General features: G+C 35.6%; 3 protein-coding genes across 3 annotated transcripts; all 3 read left to right on the forward strand.

Annotated features, from left to right (window-relative positions):
• The first annotated feature begins 979 nt into the window (after positions 1–979).
• On the forward strand, positions 980–1,906 carry LOC144659215 (trace amine-associated receptor 2-like). The gene has a single exon (XM_078519647.1). The coding sequence runs from the start codon at positions 980–982 to the stop codon at positions 1,904–1,906; it is 927 nt and encodes a 308-aa protein (XP_078375773.1).
• A 7,239-nt stretch (positions 1,907–9,145) lies between these two features.
• LOC144661272 (adenosine receptor A2a-like) lies at positions 9,146–10,097 on the forward strand. Its single transcript, XM_078521978.1, has one exon. The coding sequence runs from the start codon at positions 9,180–9,182 to the stop codon at positions 10,053–10,055; it is 876 nt and encodes a 291-aa protein (XP_078378104.1). The 5' UTR covers positions 9,146–9,179; the 3' UTR covers positions 10,056–10,097.
• A 2,826-nt stretch (positions 10,098–12,923) lies between these two features.
• LOC144659216 (melanocortin receptor 4-like) lies at positions 12,924–13,853 on the forward strand. Its single transcript, XM_078519648.1, has one exon. The coding sequence runs from the start codon at positions 12,924–12,926 to the stop codon at positions 13,851–13,853; it is 930 nt and encodes a 309-aa protein (XP_078375774.1).
• Positions 13,854–14,292: the final 439 nt, after the last annotated feature.

The raw sequence follows: 14,292 nt of genomic DNA on the forward strand, positions 1-14,292 counted from the left end.
ATATTCTAGTCAACTGTTAGCTCGCGAGAAAAAAAAAACACATTCTCAGTGATTTTAAATCTGCGCTTGTAAAGAGGCTTAATTCAAGGGAATGAATCCTACGGAAGTATTCCAAAACTTTTCGAAATTTGAAAACAAATTAATTACGACATGTAAATAATAATAAAAAAACATGTTGTAGAAACTTGTTTTTAATATGTTTCTGTTTAATTTGGCAAAAATCATTCTTTGAAAAAAAAAAAGACCGTTTGTTTTGTTAAGAAGTTTCATTAATTAATTACAATGTAGCCATTGCCGTTAAATATAAAAACGTGCTTCCGTATGATTTCGTTTTTCAGGTGATAAAAGAGGCCACACATGCTTATAATTTTGACTAGATATTAGTTTTAGGCTGAAGAAAGATCGGACAAATGGTGCATAAGAAATTATATATTAACTAGACATCAAACTTCCTCCTGATGAATTTAATGTCGATGGCGTGAAAGATGAATAAAAGCAAAAACGTTTTGGTCTCGTGTACTGAATACCTCAGTTGAAGTGGCATATGTGCAGATCATTTCACCGTTTACTTTGAAGAATCTATTCTTTTTTTATTTTAATGAGTTTCTCAAGATAATGAGAAAACTCATTTCTCTTTTTAAATGGATTATGATGGAATTAATGTCGGTGGTTTTTAGCATGGATAAAAGCTCAGAAAGTATATATAAACTTGGAAATTATTAAGATAGATAGATAGATAGATAGATAGATAGATAGATAGATAGATAGATAGATAGATAGATAGATAGATAGATAGATAGATAGATAGATAGATAGATAGATAGATAGATAGTTTATTAATACAACTTCGCAACCTAAAAGGTTGAGTTAAAAAGTTAATCCTCTTGTTACGTTACAGAAAGACGAGACATAAATTGGGGATACACTCGACTGTTAAACACAGTGATTGTTAGCTTCATAGACTTGTTTTTATCTTGACATGGCGAACTTCTCCGGATCAAATGCCACAGACATTTTCAGAGAGTTTACAATGGCTACCATGAATGGTGAGAAAGGACATGTCCCTCTCGACCTAAATGTTCTCATTGTGGTCATCATTAACTGCATAACCTGTCCATTTACCATTTTGATCAACGTGTTGGTGATCACAGCCGTGAAGAGAAGACCACGACTTCAGACCAACACCAACATCTTGTTGGCCTGTCTAGCGATAACAGACGCCTTAACTGGTTTTCTTGTTCAGCCGTCGTTTATTGCGTGGAAAATGTTAGTGGTTCTGGGCGTAAAAAATACTTACATTTTCTATATTCCTCACATCGCCATACTAACCACAGTTTCTTTTTCTTCGTTGCTTCATCTGGCGTTGGTCACTTGCGAGAGACTTCTAGCGATCAAATATACGATGCACTATTACAATATTGTTACAACTCAAAAAATGAAGCTGGCTGTAATAGCGATATGGGTTTTCACGATTTGCTGCATTGTACTTCGATCGCAAGACGCGACTAGACGAATAGGCGAGGTGATAATGACTTTTGCTATGATTTCGTGCATTGTTTTCATAGCTGCGTCTTACTTGATTTTGTATCGTGAAACAGTTCGCCACCAAAAGATGATCAAAACTCAACAGCTCCCCCAAGAAGAAGTGGAAAGATTTGCTAAAGAGAGCAAAGCACTGAAGACAACGGTTTATGTAGTGGGCGCTGTTTTTCTATGCTTTCTACCCATGGCTTTTATATTTTTAATTTTCGCAGCCGAACTGAACATTGCTTATCCGGCGCCATGGATCCGTACGTTCGTCATGCTAAACTCTCTTCTCAATCCACTGATTTACCGTGGGCGACAGAAAGAAATGAGACAGTTTATTTTTCGCATTTCTCCTGCTGCTGTAGCACCTTTTAATTAAAAGCAACAGTTCTCGCGATAGCTTGAACTTAAGATCTTTTTGTTTTTACTGCTTTTACTGCTTTTTAGGACACCAACATTACTTTCTCCCTATTTAATTTACAGAAAATACTTTAATGCAGCTTTATTCTCAAACTAAACGGTTAACTAGAAAAAATACTGACACCAAATTTGTAAACAGTAATATTTATGCGATTCGCTCATTTTATAATCGAAAAAACTGACAGGTAAAACATCAGACAAATTAAATATTCATTCTATTATTTAAAACAAATTCACACAGATAAGCAAGTTACTTATTTGTGATGTGGCATCCAAAATAAAACGGAACTAGAATTTCAAGCAGTTTTCGACCTCATTCGCGGAATTCGTGTCGTCTTTAAAATCTTTCAATATTTTTAGCTTTGAACCGGAATCATTGCGCATGGCATGTCTATCTGTGTTGTTTTGTTATAATTATTATTTATTTCAATATTGTACAATGCTGGCGTGAAGAAGAATTCCACTGTTTTTAAAGCCAATCATTTTCAGCTCTGGATCATGCTAACGTGCACTTGACTACCTAGAAGACCTTAAATTTCTGATGTGAAAAAAAAATGGGGTGAAAAGCTGCCACTTTTTTGTAAAAAAAAAGACTTGTTTAAAAAAAAAAAAAACAAGCGAAAAAAGTTAAGCAGATTTTTTATTAGTAATAGTCTTCCACAAGACCGGGCTTTTTTGGACCTCCTCTTTTCGGAGGTGGGGGGAGGGGGGGGGCATGTCCCAGCGACATGTCCCTTCGTGTGTGTTGATACATTTTGGCGCGTGCAACATGAATTCTTGCAACATTTTGTCCCTGCAACACCAACGAGTTGAAATCCGTGCAACATGTCGCAGGGACAAAACTGCCGCAAAATCGTCCCTGCTACATGTCCCCTCAGTATGAACAACACATGATTTTGTCGCTGCTACATGTTGCTGCAACATGTACCTGCGACATGTCCCCACGTGTGCGGAGACATTTAAACTTCGCGATGTCTGCGTGAAAAAACCTTTCATGGTTATATAATAAAGTGAACCATTAAATAAAACTAATCGCCATATTTAGATCTGTTTATCGAGAGCGGATCACTTCTGCCAAAATTATAAAAGTTATATACATAGGTGCCAGTTTGGCCTGAGAAGTTTTAAAAAAAATCTCACTGAATAGTTGTTTAGATTATTACTGTACAATTACAGCGTGACTGAATAAAATGTACATTTACTATTTTCCTCTGGTACGTACAAAAAATCATTTTCGCTTTGAAGTTTTCATTTACAAACCGCAATTTGCCAAAAAATTAATTATAATTGAAATGATATTTTATATCTTGGTTTCCGTGATCATAAAATAAGCACAATGCACAAATATCCGTTTACAAATTGTGTGTGAGAATATGGACAACTAATAAAGCTGAATGATTCATTACATACAAGAGAAGGAAATTTTTGGTTAAGCAAAATTAATTTTAGGTCGAAGTTAATCTTAAACAAATTATGAAACTTCACTAATCCCTTTTTCAAGCAACACATAGATCGAACATAAATGTGAAACACGGTTTTACCAAACATTTTACCCTGTGTGAATTAAAATAAAATTAAGAGTGTGCCCGTGAGAGAACAGGGCAGAACCAGGTAACAGGTGATACAGCTCATATCACCGATTTCGTCCAAACTTAGCATAAATGTTGGGTATGGTGAGCTATTTACTGTGACAAAACATCAGCTCAAAATATTTTATTCCCTTCAAGTTATGGCACCTTTTGCAAAAATGGCCATTTTTCACTAATTTATGCATATTTAATTAGATGACTTTGATTGACCAGTTCCACAAGAAAAAAAGACTTCTGAAAATAAAATTCACTGCACTATATTCTGTGGTTATTAGGCTTTAAGTACAATAATTCACTTCAACCGTCTGATTTGATCTCTTCTCCTCAAACGGTCTTCTGGAAGGTACACATTTCGTACTGTTGGAAATAGCCTTTAACTAGTGCCCAATATCTCCCATGAGCAACAACTTATATACATTATTCTTACATGGATAATGAAATCCATCTCTAAACTTCACAAAAATGCCACAAAATGTCTGGGGACTTCAATATTTTATTAGTATTGAGGAACTAAACACACGTAACTTAACGATTTCTTGCTATTTCATCAAAATTCACCGAAACACAGAAGCCATTTATTTGCCTCAATTTGGCATAAAATCGGTACGAAATAGCTAATCAAGCATAAATCTATAGATAACAATCAAAATATTGGCGAAGAAAAGGCAGTTAGGACATTTTTCGGAGCGTTTTCAGAGCCGATATAATTCAGCAATGTTGTGATACCAAATGTAAAAATAGCAGCGAAAGATTTTCTTCAAAAGCTCGCTCAATTCAACATTTAGGCACATCAAAGTTAAGAAACAAGAAAGTAATACTACATACATGCCACTTATCGACACACAGATGCTTTCTTTTGAAGAATTTGTTCTTCCTCGCTGCACTTCGATCCTTCGATCGATCTCAATTGACATGTACTGTTGCTTTGAGGCGCGATGAACTTAGCCAATACATCGTGGTTCATTCTTCATGAAAGGTGTAAACAGGTTGTCAATAAAGTCATTCAAAGAGCTGTTCAAAGTTCACGGAAGGACACTTTTCTCAGCCAGTTTGCATGAAATAAATTTAACTGGAAAATAAACAGCCGCCATGTTGAATTTCTACCTTTGAGCCTGCGGTTTCAGTCAGCGGTACGGTCGTTCACTGGGCATCACGCGTCCATCACGCGTGACCACACGCGCGATCATTTGCTTTTCCTCTGCGAGTGTTCGTTGGATGCGTTTGTGATGAAAATGAGAATATTTTCAAATTGTCGTAGGGAAAACTATTTCCTCCGCTACAGCTCGACGTGTTTACCGCAATGTGATGCTGAACAAACTCTAGGGTGCTTACCATTTGTTGGAGAGAACCGGTTGGAATTGAAAGGCTTCTTTCCAAAATTAGCAAACTAACCGAAATGTTCAACATGCACGGCATGTTCGGCATGCACGGCAACCAAATCAAAATAATTGTTAATGTTCCAAAATGACGCTAAATGGCGGTATAAAACTGCTCCGACGTCTCGGCAATACTGCCTTTTTTGGGGTGGCACCCTGAAGAAGGCAGTATTGCCGAAACGTCGGAGCAGTTTTATACCGCCATTTAGCGTCATTTTGGAACATAAACAATTATTTTTAGCATAAAAGACGCTACACAGTTAAACAAATCAAAATGTCAACGTCTCCCAGTTACTTTCCAGACATTTGTATTTTTTATTGCTTGCTCAAATTCCCCTCCCCTGGCGGAAATAGTGATTAATACCGCGCATAACGATTACATTTTTTGACCAAATTCCCCTACCCCCGGGGCATAAATGGGAAAAAAATGAATAACTCAGCAAAATTGGAGAATAACGTTTACCACGGGATAAATCACTATCCGGTGGATAGCGAGGTAGGTTTTGTAGTCGTAGCAGGTGGTCTTTCTTGCGCAAGTGCTTTAGTTGGGGGAGCGTCTGTGCTGAACTGAACAAAGTATTCACGTACGAAATGCCTTTAGCGACGCAGTCTATATGGCGCAGCAAATATATACATATATCTATAAAGGTGTGAATGTAGAGAGAGAAAACAACAAAAAATAAAACGGGTTTCCCTCGCGTTGACCTCGAAGAAGACAGAAGACTACCTGTGCTGGTTGAAACATTAGCTAATAAGTTTTGCCGTCTTGCGTAGTCCTAGTCTTGTAATAAATTTGTTTAGTGTTAATGCGGAGTTTAAGCTCTTTACAAAAGTCTGCATTCGCGTCTTTGTAACTCACATGGCCACTTAAATTGAGTCGGTGATGAAGAAAATTATCATTTGAAGCCGCAATTCGTCACTTGCAATGTGGGCATTCAGGAGGAAAAATTTGTCCCCATAAAAGCCCTTTTCTAAAACAAAACTGCAGTTATGACGTTTATCGGTAAATGGACAGATGGTGAACTTTGTGGGATCCCGAAAAAGAGAGTGGGTACAAATTCAGTCTCCTAGCTGCCAAAGTGTAATATAATATAGACGATTTGAACAGAAGGAATAGATGTACACAGGCCAGGCTGACAACCTGACCGCCATTTCTTCGAATGTCCATATTCACCCCCTCCCCCACCTCCCAAAAAGACAGAAACAACAAAAAAACAATAAACATACTAGTTTTAACCTGATATAAGATGGAAAAAACTTGCTCTGATTATTTAATGGTTTCCGACATTTCAGAGCTCAATTTCAGAGCATCAAAACCGATTGCATCGCATACATTACACTGCATCCAGTGTATTTCTCATCAACTATTTATCAAAAAAATTCAATGGAGAAGTTGAAAAAAATTCTCACTTTTACAAGAAACGCACACTACTTATAAGGCTAAGACCAAGCCCCGGTTGTTCAGAGGGTAGATAACGCCATCCGCTACTTATTCCAACGAAAACAAACATTTGCGGAGGAAAAGCAAATGAACACGCGTGTGTATAGCTGTGTTAAGCTATGTATAGGTGTGTATAGCTGTGTAGGGCTAGGCTATGTATCCCCTCTATGAATATCCCTATATAGGATTTAGTCAAACAACTATATGATGACTACACTACGTACTTGCCCCAGTGAACGGCCGTACCGCTGACTGAAACCGCAGGCTCAAAGGTAGAAATACAACATGGCGGCTGTTTATTTTCCAGTTAAATTTATTTCATTCAAACTGGCTGAGAGAAGTGTCCTTCCGTGAACTTTGAACAGCTCTTTGAATGACTTTATTGACAACCTGTTTACACCTTTCACGAAGAATGAACCACGATGTATTGACTAAGTTCATCGCGCCTCAAAGCAAAGATACATGTCAATTGAGATCGATCGAAGGATCGAAGTGCAGCGAGGAAGAACAAATCCTTCAAAAGAAAGCATCTGTGTGTCGATAAGTGGCATGTATGTAGTATTAATTTCTTGTTTCTTAACTTTGATGTGCCTAAATGTTGAATTGAGCGAGCTTTTGAAGAAAATCTTTCGCTGCTATTTTTACATTTGCTATCACAACATTGCCGAATTATATCGGCTCTGAAAACGCTCCGAAAAATGTCCTAACTGCCTTTTCTTCGCCAATATTTTGATTGTTATCTATAGATTTATGCTTGATTAGCTATTTCGTACCGATTTTATGCCAAATTGAGGCAAATAAATGGCTTCTGTGTTTCGGTGAATTTTGATGAAATAGCAAGAAATCGTTAAGTTACGTGTGTTTAGTTCCTCAATACTAATAAAATATTGAAGTCCCCAGACATTTTGTGGCATTTTTGTGAAGTTTAGAGATGGATTTCATTACCCATGTAAGAATAATGTATATAAGTTGTTGCTCATGGGAGATATTGGGCACTAGTTAAAGGCTATTTCCAACAGTACGAAATTTGTACCTTCCAAAAGACCGTTTGAGGAGAAGAGATCAAATCAGACGGTTGAAGTGAATTATTGTACTTAAAGCCTAATAACCACAGAATATAGTGCAGTGAATTTTATTTTCAGAAGTCTTTTTTTCTTGTGGAACTGGTCAATCAAAGTCAGCTAATTAAATATGCATAAATTAGTGAAAAATGGCCATTTTTGCAAAAGGTGCCATAACTTGAAGGGAATAAAATATTTTAAGCTGATGTTTTGTCACAGTAAATATCTCACCATACCCAACATTTATGCTAAGTTTGGACGAAATCGGTGATATGAGCTGTATCACATGTTGCCTGGTCCTCTTATGGACACACTCTTAATTGAACTATCTTGCTGCGTATGTTACGTGAAGAAAGGATTAGCAACATTTCATTAATTTCCACCGCCATGGAATAAATATTCTGTAAGTTAAAACAATTTCACCGTCGGAAAACAAATTTCGACAAAAATATTCATTTGTAAACCTTATTTGTATTTTCAATTCCATTTATTAACAGACGTATTGCTTCCATTTTAATTATACACTTATATCTAAAGAAAAATAATAAATACAGTTGATCTCCGTTACTTCCAACCGTCAGAGAAAACAAAAAAATAGTTCAAAATAGCTGGAGTTCGGCATAACCCATAGTAAATGACTGAAGGGCAAATATATATATATATATTTTTAGTTCCGTGCTCAATAATTTTCTAAACGATCATTAACAGATGTTTCCTTCTCATGTAACGAAGATCAAGTAGCACATATGGAGATTTTTAATTTTTACTCTTCATTTGGTAGTAAAGATCCTTTTTAAATAACGAGTCGCAACACCCCGATTAGTTTTTAATTGTCTTGTGAAAATGCATTTCTCTTCTTTCAGTCAGAAAAACTGTTTGCGATGATTTTTTAGTCGCGAGTCACATCCGAAGAAAAAAAAAACACTCTCAATGATTTTAGAACTGCGCTTGTGAATAGGCTTAATTCAAGGGAATGAATCCTACGGGAGTATTCCAAAACTTTTCGAAATTTGAAAAAAAAATTAATTACGACATGTAAATAATAATAAAAAAACATGTTGTAGAAACTTGTTTTTAATATGTGTCTGTTTGATTTGGCAAAAATCATTCTTTGAAAAAAAAAGACCGTTTGTTTTGTTTAGAAGTTTCATTGATTAATTACAATATTGCCATTACCTTTAAATATAAAAACGTGCCTCCGTATGATTTCGTTTTTCAGGTGATAAAAGAGGCCACACATGCTTATAATTTTGACTAGATATTAGTTTTAGGCTGAAGAATGATCGGACTAACGGTGCATAAGAAATTATATATTTACGAGATATCAAACTACCTCCTGATGAATTTAATGTCGATGGCGTGAAAGATGAATAAAAGCAAAAACGTTTTCGTCTCGTGTACAGAATACCTCAGTTGAAGTGGCATATGTGCAGATCAATTCACCGTTTACTTTGAAGAATCTATTCTTTTTTTATTTTAATGAGTTTTTCAAGATAATGAGAAAACTCGTTTCTCTTTTTAAATGGATTATGATGGAATTAATGTCGGTGGTTTTTAGCATGGATAAAAGCTCAGAAAGAATATATATAAACTTGGAAATTAATAAAAAGTTAATCCTCTTGTTACACAACAGAAAGATGAGAAATAAATTGGGAATACACTCGACTGTTAAACACAGTGGCTGTTAGCTTCATAGACTCGTTTTTATATTGACATGGCAAACCTCTCCGGATCAAATGCCACAGACATTTTAAAGGAGTTTAAAATGGCTACCATGAATGGTGAGAAAGGACATGTCCCTCTCGACCCAAATGATCTTATCGTTGTCATCTTTAACTGCATCACATGTCCATTTACCGTTTTGCTCAACGTGTTGGTGATCACAGCCGTGAAGAGAAGACCACGACTTCAGACCAACACCAACATCTTGTTGGCCTGTCTAGCAATAACAGACGCCTTAACTGGTTTTCTTGTTCAGCCGTCGTTTATTGCGTGGAAAATATTAGTGGTTCTGGGCGTAAAAAATACTTACATTTTCTATATTCCTCACATCGCCATACTAACCACAGTTTCTTTTTCTTCGTTGCTTCATCTGGCGTTGGTCACTTGCGAGAGACTTCTAGCGATTAAATATACAATGCACTACTACAATATTGTTACAACTCAAAAAATGAAGCTGGCTGTAATAGCGATATGGGTTTTCACGATTTGCTGCATTGTACTTCGATCGCAAGACGCGACTAGACGAATAGGCGAGGTGATAATGACTTTTGCTATGATTTCGTGCATTGTTTTCATAGCTGCGTCTTACTTGATTTTGTATCGTGAAACAGTTCGCCACCAAAAGATGATCAAAACTCAACAGCTCCCCCAAGAAGAAGTGGAGAGATTCGCTAAAGAGAGCAAAGCACTAAAAACAACGGTTTATGTGGTGGGTGCTGTTTTGCTATGCTTTCTACCCATGGCGTTTATATTTTTTACTTTCGCAGCCGGACTGAACATTGCTTATCCGGCGCCATGGATCCGTACGTTCGTCATGCTAAACTCTCTTCTCAATCCGCTGATTTACTGTGGGCGACAGAAAGAGATGAGACAGTTTGTTTTTCGCATTACCCCTGTAGCTGTGGCACCGTTGAATTAACAGCGACAGAGAAATTACCAACAAATATAATCCTGTAATACATGAAACAAATGTAAATAGTTGTAATTAATGTATGTAACAGGTTAAACAATATATAATTATGAGAAATGTAATTGACATGTAGATAACAAATAAAGTCATTATTGCTTTTACGCTATTTACTCTTGTAACATTTATCCACATTTAATTATTTTAAGCGACGTTTGCTTGGCAAGTTTAGCTAGGGCGTGCTCGTATCAACAAATGTAACACTATTAAGAATAAACTGAACAAAATACTAACGAAAAGCTTCTAGTTTATTTGAGCAAGTTAATAAAGTTACTATTATGGGGGATAAATGAATCATTGCACCTTGGGAATGCAAAGTACGTTTCTTTTCTTGCATAATTATTCTTAAAGAGGACGATTGTTCGCCAGTAAACAGAATTGTAGTAATTCTTTGCCTTCCATGAAACGTCTATTGATTGACCCCACTGAAAATCAAGACGTCTTAGCAACTGTAGAAAAGACCAGCGTAAACGTATCAACAAAGTTAATTGTTTATATTTTATTTGGATTTTATTTGCTCGTCACCCCTCCCTTCTTAACAATAAATGACCATTTTCTCACATGGCGATCACTATATTTATGTACTAACCAAGAGCAAAATAATGACAAGACCCTATTTGTAAGTGGTTGACATAGATAATGTTGTCGACAAGTTTGACGCAATGGAAAAAAAAAAACATCGAACCGAGTCTTTTGACGAAACTCTAAAATTACAGGGCGAGTTTTTGTCCATAACGATAAGTAGATGCAAATTGTGAAGACATTTCAAAAGCTGATTAAAAAACAAAACTTAGAATTAAGGCGTGCCAAGTCATTAATATAATGCACTCGTTTCTGCGCATTGGAAAATACGAATCGTTAAATGCCGAAAAAAAGTTTAATTTTCATCAGGAAGGGGCTTATACAAACTTTATTATTTTTCCTTCTGTTTAATGAGATCATCGTGAGTATTTCTTTTACGTACTCACCAAAAGAAATATAATAATACTAAAAAACGAGAGGTTTACATGTATGTGTAGTGTTGTCAATAAATCTGTAAAGGGTGAAGTGTTTCACTTTTAGCCTATTTTATTTTTTTGGAATACCAATAAAACCAATTAGATCTCTTGGTCAAATTCACACACAAAAAGGGAAATGTTTTTAATTGAGATTTTGTAAAAGTCGTAACGAGCGGTTAACATATAATTATAATGTTAAATAGCTTACGATTTCGCTTATTTTATACTATCAGTTGAGTAATCAAGCAGAAATTATATTTGATCAGAACCGCCAAACTTAACTTTTTTTGGTGATGGAAATGATGTTTTGCGGGCTTCGAAATGCCGAATTTTTATTAAAAGAAAATGAATTCCTTGGCCCAGAATATCGCAGTGACAGAAATTAAAGAAATATTCATAATCCTTTCCTCACGTAGCAGATACATTTGAAACTGATTAGTTTCATAATAATTTGCACAAGCTGAAATAGTGTTACATTGAGTGGAATCCGAATTTGATGATAATTATTTGAAATGTGGTCTTCATCATTTTGTTTACAGAAAATTTCAAAATATCAACGACATGGGTGTGTGAATTAGAATATTATTAATCCATCTAGCATCTTGCTGTGTATGTTACGTAAGGGAAAGGATTAACAACTTTTTATTAATTTCTAGCACCATACAATTGCGTGATTTCAAACAACTTCGCAAACGGAAAAAAAATTTTAATTTCTGGCAATTGATTAATTTCCTTTTTTATTACATTCATTTAAATTATACTCTTAAACGTAAGGCAAAATGATAATAAAATACACGTTTTGTAGTTCCGTGGTCGATAATTTTCTAAACGATTATTAACAGATGTTTTCGCCTAATGTCAAAAAAAAAGCAGATATGCAGATTTTTACTATTCACGTTGAAGACATGATCCGTTTTAAAAACGAGTCGTAACACCCAGCTTAGTTTTTTATTTATCTTGCGAATGCGCATTTCTCTTATTTTCATCCGCAAAAGTCTTTCTGATATTGTTTTATAGCAAAACACATCCAATCAACCAACGTGAAAAAGTTGTTAACCTTTTTTCTTCATTTTAAACACCAGGAATTCAAGATGTTCTAGTTAATTGTCAGCGGCTTTTTAAAAAAACGTATTATTAATGATTCAGAGCCGAGCACTTGGGAATGAGTCCTTCGGGAGTAATCCAAAACAGCTGTAAATTTGAGAAGTTTCTATTACGAAATATAAATTAAAAAATAATTTGTGTCCACTTGATTTGGCAAACATCATTCTATGAAATGAAATGCCTTTTTTGTTAATAAGTTGTATTTATCAATTGCAATTTGCAACAATTGCCATTACCACTAAATATAAAATAACGTGGTTCCGTATAATTTTGTTTCTCGGGTAACAGAAGAAGCAGAGCACGCTTAGTCCCCTGTCGAGATATTAGCCTTGGGCGAAGTAAAAAAAAAACTAATTACGGTGCATAAGACATTATTTACTAGATATTTAAAGGAATTCTCTACTGATGAATTGTGTTTTCTTCCCATGAACACAACACGAAGAGGCACACGTGCAGATCGTTAAACTGTTCACTCCGAAGAAATTATCCGGTTTTTTTTTAATAATCATCATGAGAAAATGCATTTCTTACCGTTTTGAATTTCCTTCTGTTGAAATTAATTTCGACGTCTTTCAGGATTATCTTGGAAAAAAATTATTGTATTAATAAAACGTTAATTTTCGTGTTACGCAACACAAAAAAAAACATAAATGGGGAATACGTTCGACTGACAAGCATACTGTGGATGTTTACTTCAGAGGTTTGTTTTTCCCTTGAAATGGCGAACCTCTCCGGATCAAATGTTACAGACGTCTTCAGAGAGTCGACAGTGCCCTCCATGGGTGGCGACGAAAAAAATGTCCCTCTCGTGGTAAATGTTATTATTGTGGTCATCATTAACTGCATAACCTGTCCATTTACCATTTTGCTCAACGTGTTTGTGATAGCAGCTGTGAAGAAAAGACCACGACTCCGGACCAAAACCAACATATTGTTGGCTTGTCTAGCGGTATCAGACGCACTCACTGGCTTCCTTGTCCAGCCAACCTTCATTGCGTTGCGAATCTTAGAGCTACTGGGCGAAACAAACACGCACAGTTTATTCTTTTTTCACCGCTTTATTTTTATCGTACTTATTTATTCTTCGTTGCTTCATCTGGCGTTGGTCACTTGCGAGAGACTTATAGCAATTAAGTACACGATGCACTACTACAATATTGTTACAACTCAAAACATTAAGCTGGCTGTAACAGTGCTATGGGTTTTCTCACTATGCTGTGTGACAATTCTTTCGCAAAAACCGACAATGAAAATTGGCGAGGTGTTAATGACCCTTGTTCTGATTTCGTGCATTGTTTTCATAGCTTCGTCTTACTTGATTTTGTATCGTGAAACAGTTCGCCACCAAAAGATGATCAAAACTCAACAGCTTCCTAGAGAAGAGGCGGAAAGATTTGCTAAAGAGAGCAAAGCACTGAAGACAACGGTTTATGTAGTGGGTGCTGTTTTTCTATGCTTTCTACCCATCACGTTTATATTTTTCAATTACGCAGCTGGACTACACGTTGTTATATATCAGTTGCCATGGATCCGTACCGTCATCATGCTCAACTCTCTTCTGAATCCGCTGATTTACTGTGGGCGACAGAAAGAGATGAGACAGTTTGTTTTTCGCATTTCCCCTGTAGCTGTGGCACCTTTGAATTAACACAAAGATATTATAAGAGACAAGTATAAGTGACATAGTGCGTTAAATGAAATAAATCAATTGCAAGAAATGTAATGCTCAAATACAGGAAACAAATGTAAATAGTTGTAAGTATTGTATATAATAGGTAAAACAATATATAATTATAAGAAATGCAATTGACACGCAGATATCAAATAAAGTAATTGAAGATATTATATCGTTACAGAAGGTTAAATATTTCTTTTTTTCCTTAAAAAACAACAAATGTTTTTGACTTCCGGATATTCTTGTAAATAACATTTACCACATTTTATTATTTTAAGCTATGCTTGGTAAACGTGCTGTTATCAACAAGTGTAAAAAGTATTAAGAATAAACTGAAAAAAAGAAAATCTTCCAGTTTATTTGAGAAAGTTAATAGAGTTTACTGTTATGGAAAGAAAAAACGGCTGATACC

This window comes from Oculina patagonica, chromosome 7, assembly GCF_052425735.1.
Source record: "Oculina patagonica isolate OP01 chromosome 7, crgOcupat, whole genome shotgun sequence".
In the NCBI taxonomy this organism is placed as follows: Eukaryota; Metazoa; Cnidaria; class Anthozoa; order Scleractinia; family Oculinidae; genus Oculina; species Oculina patagonica.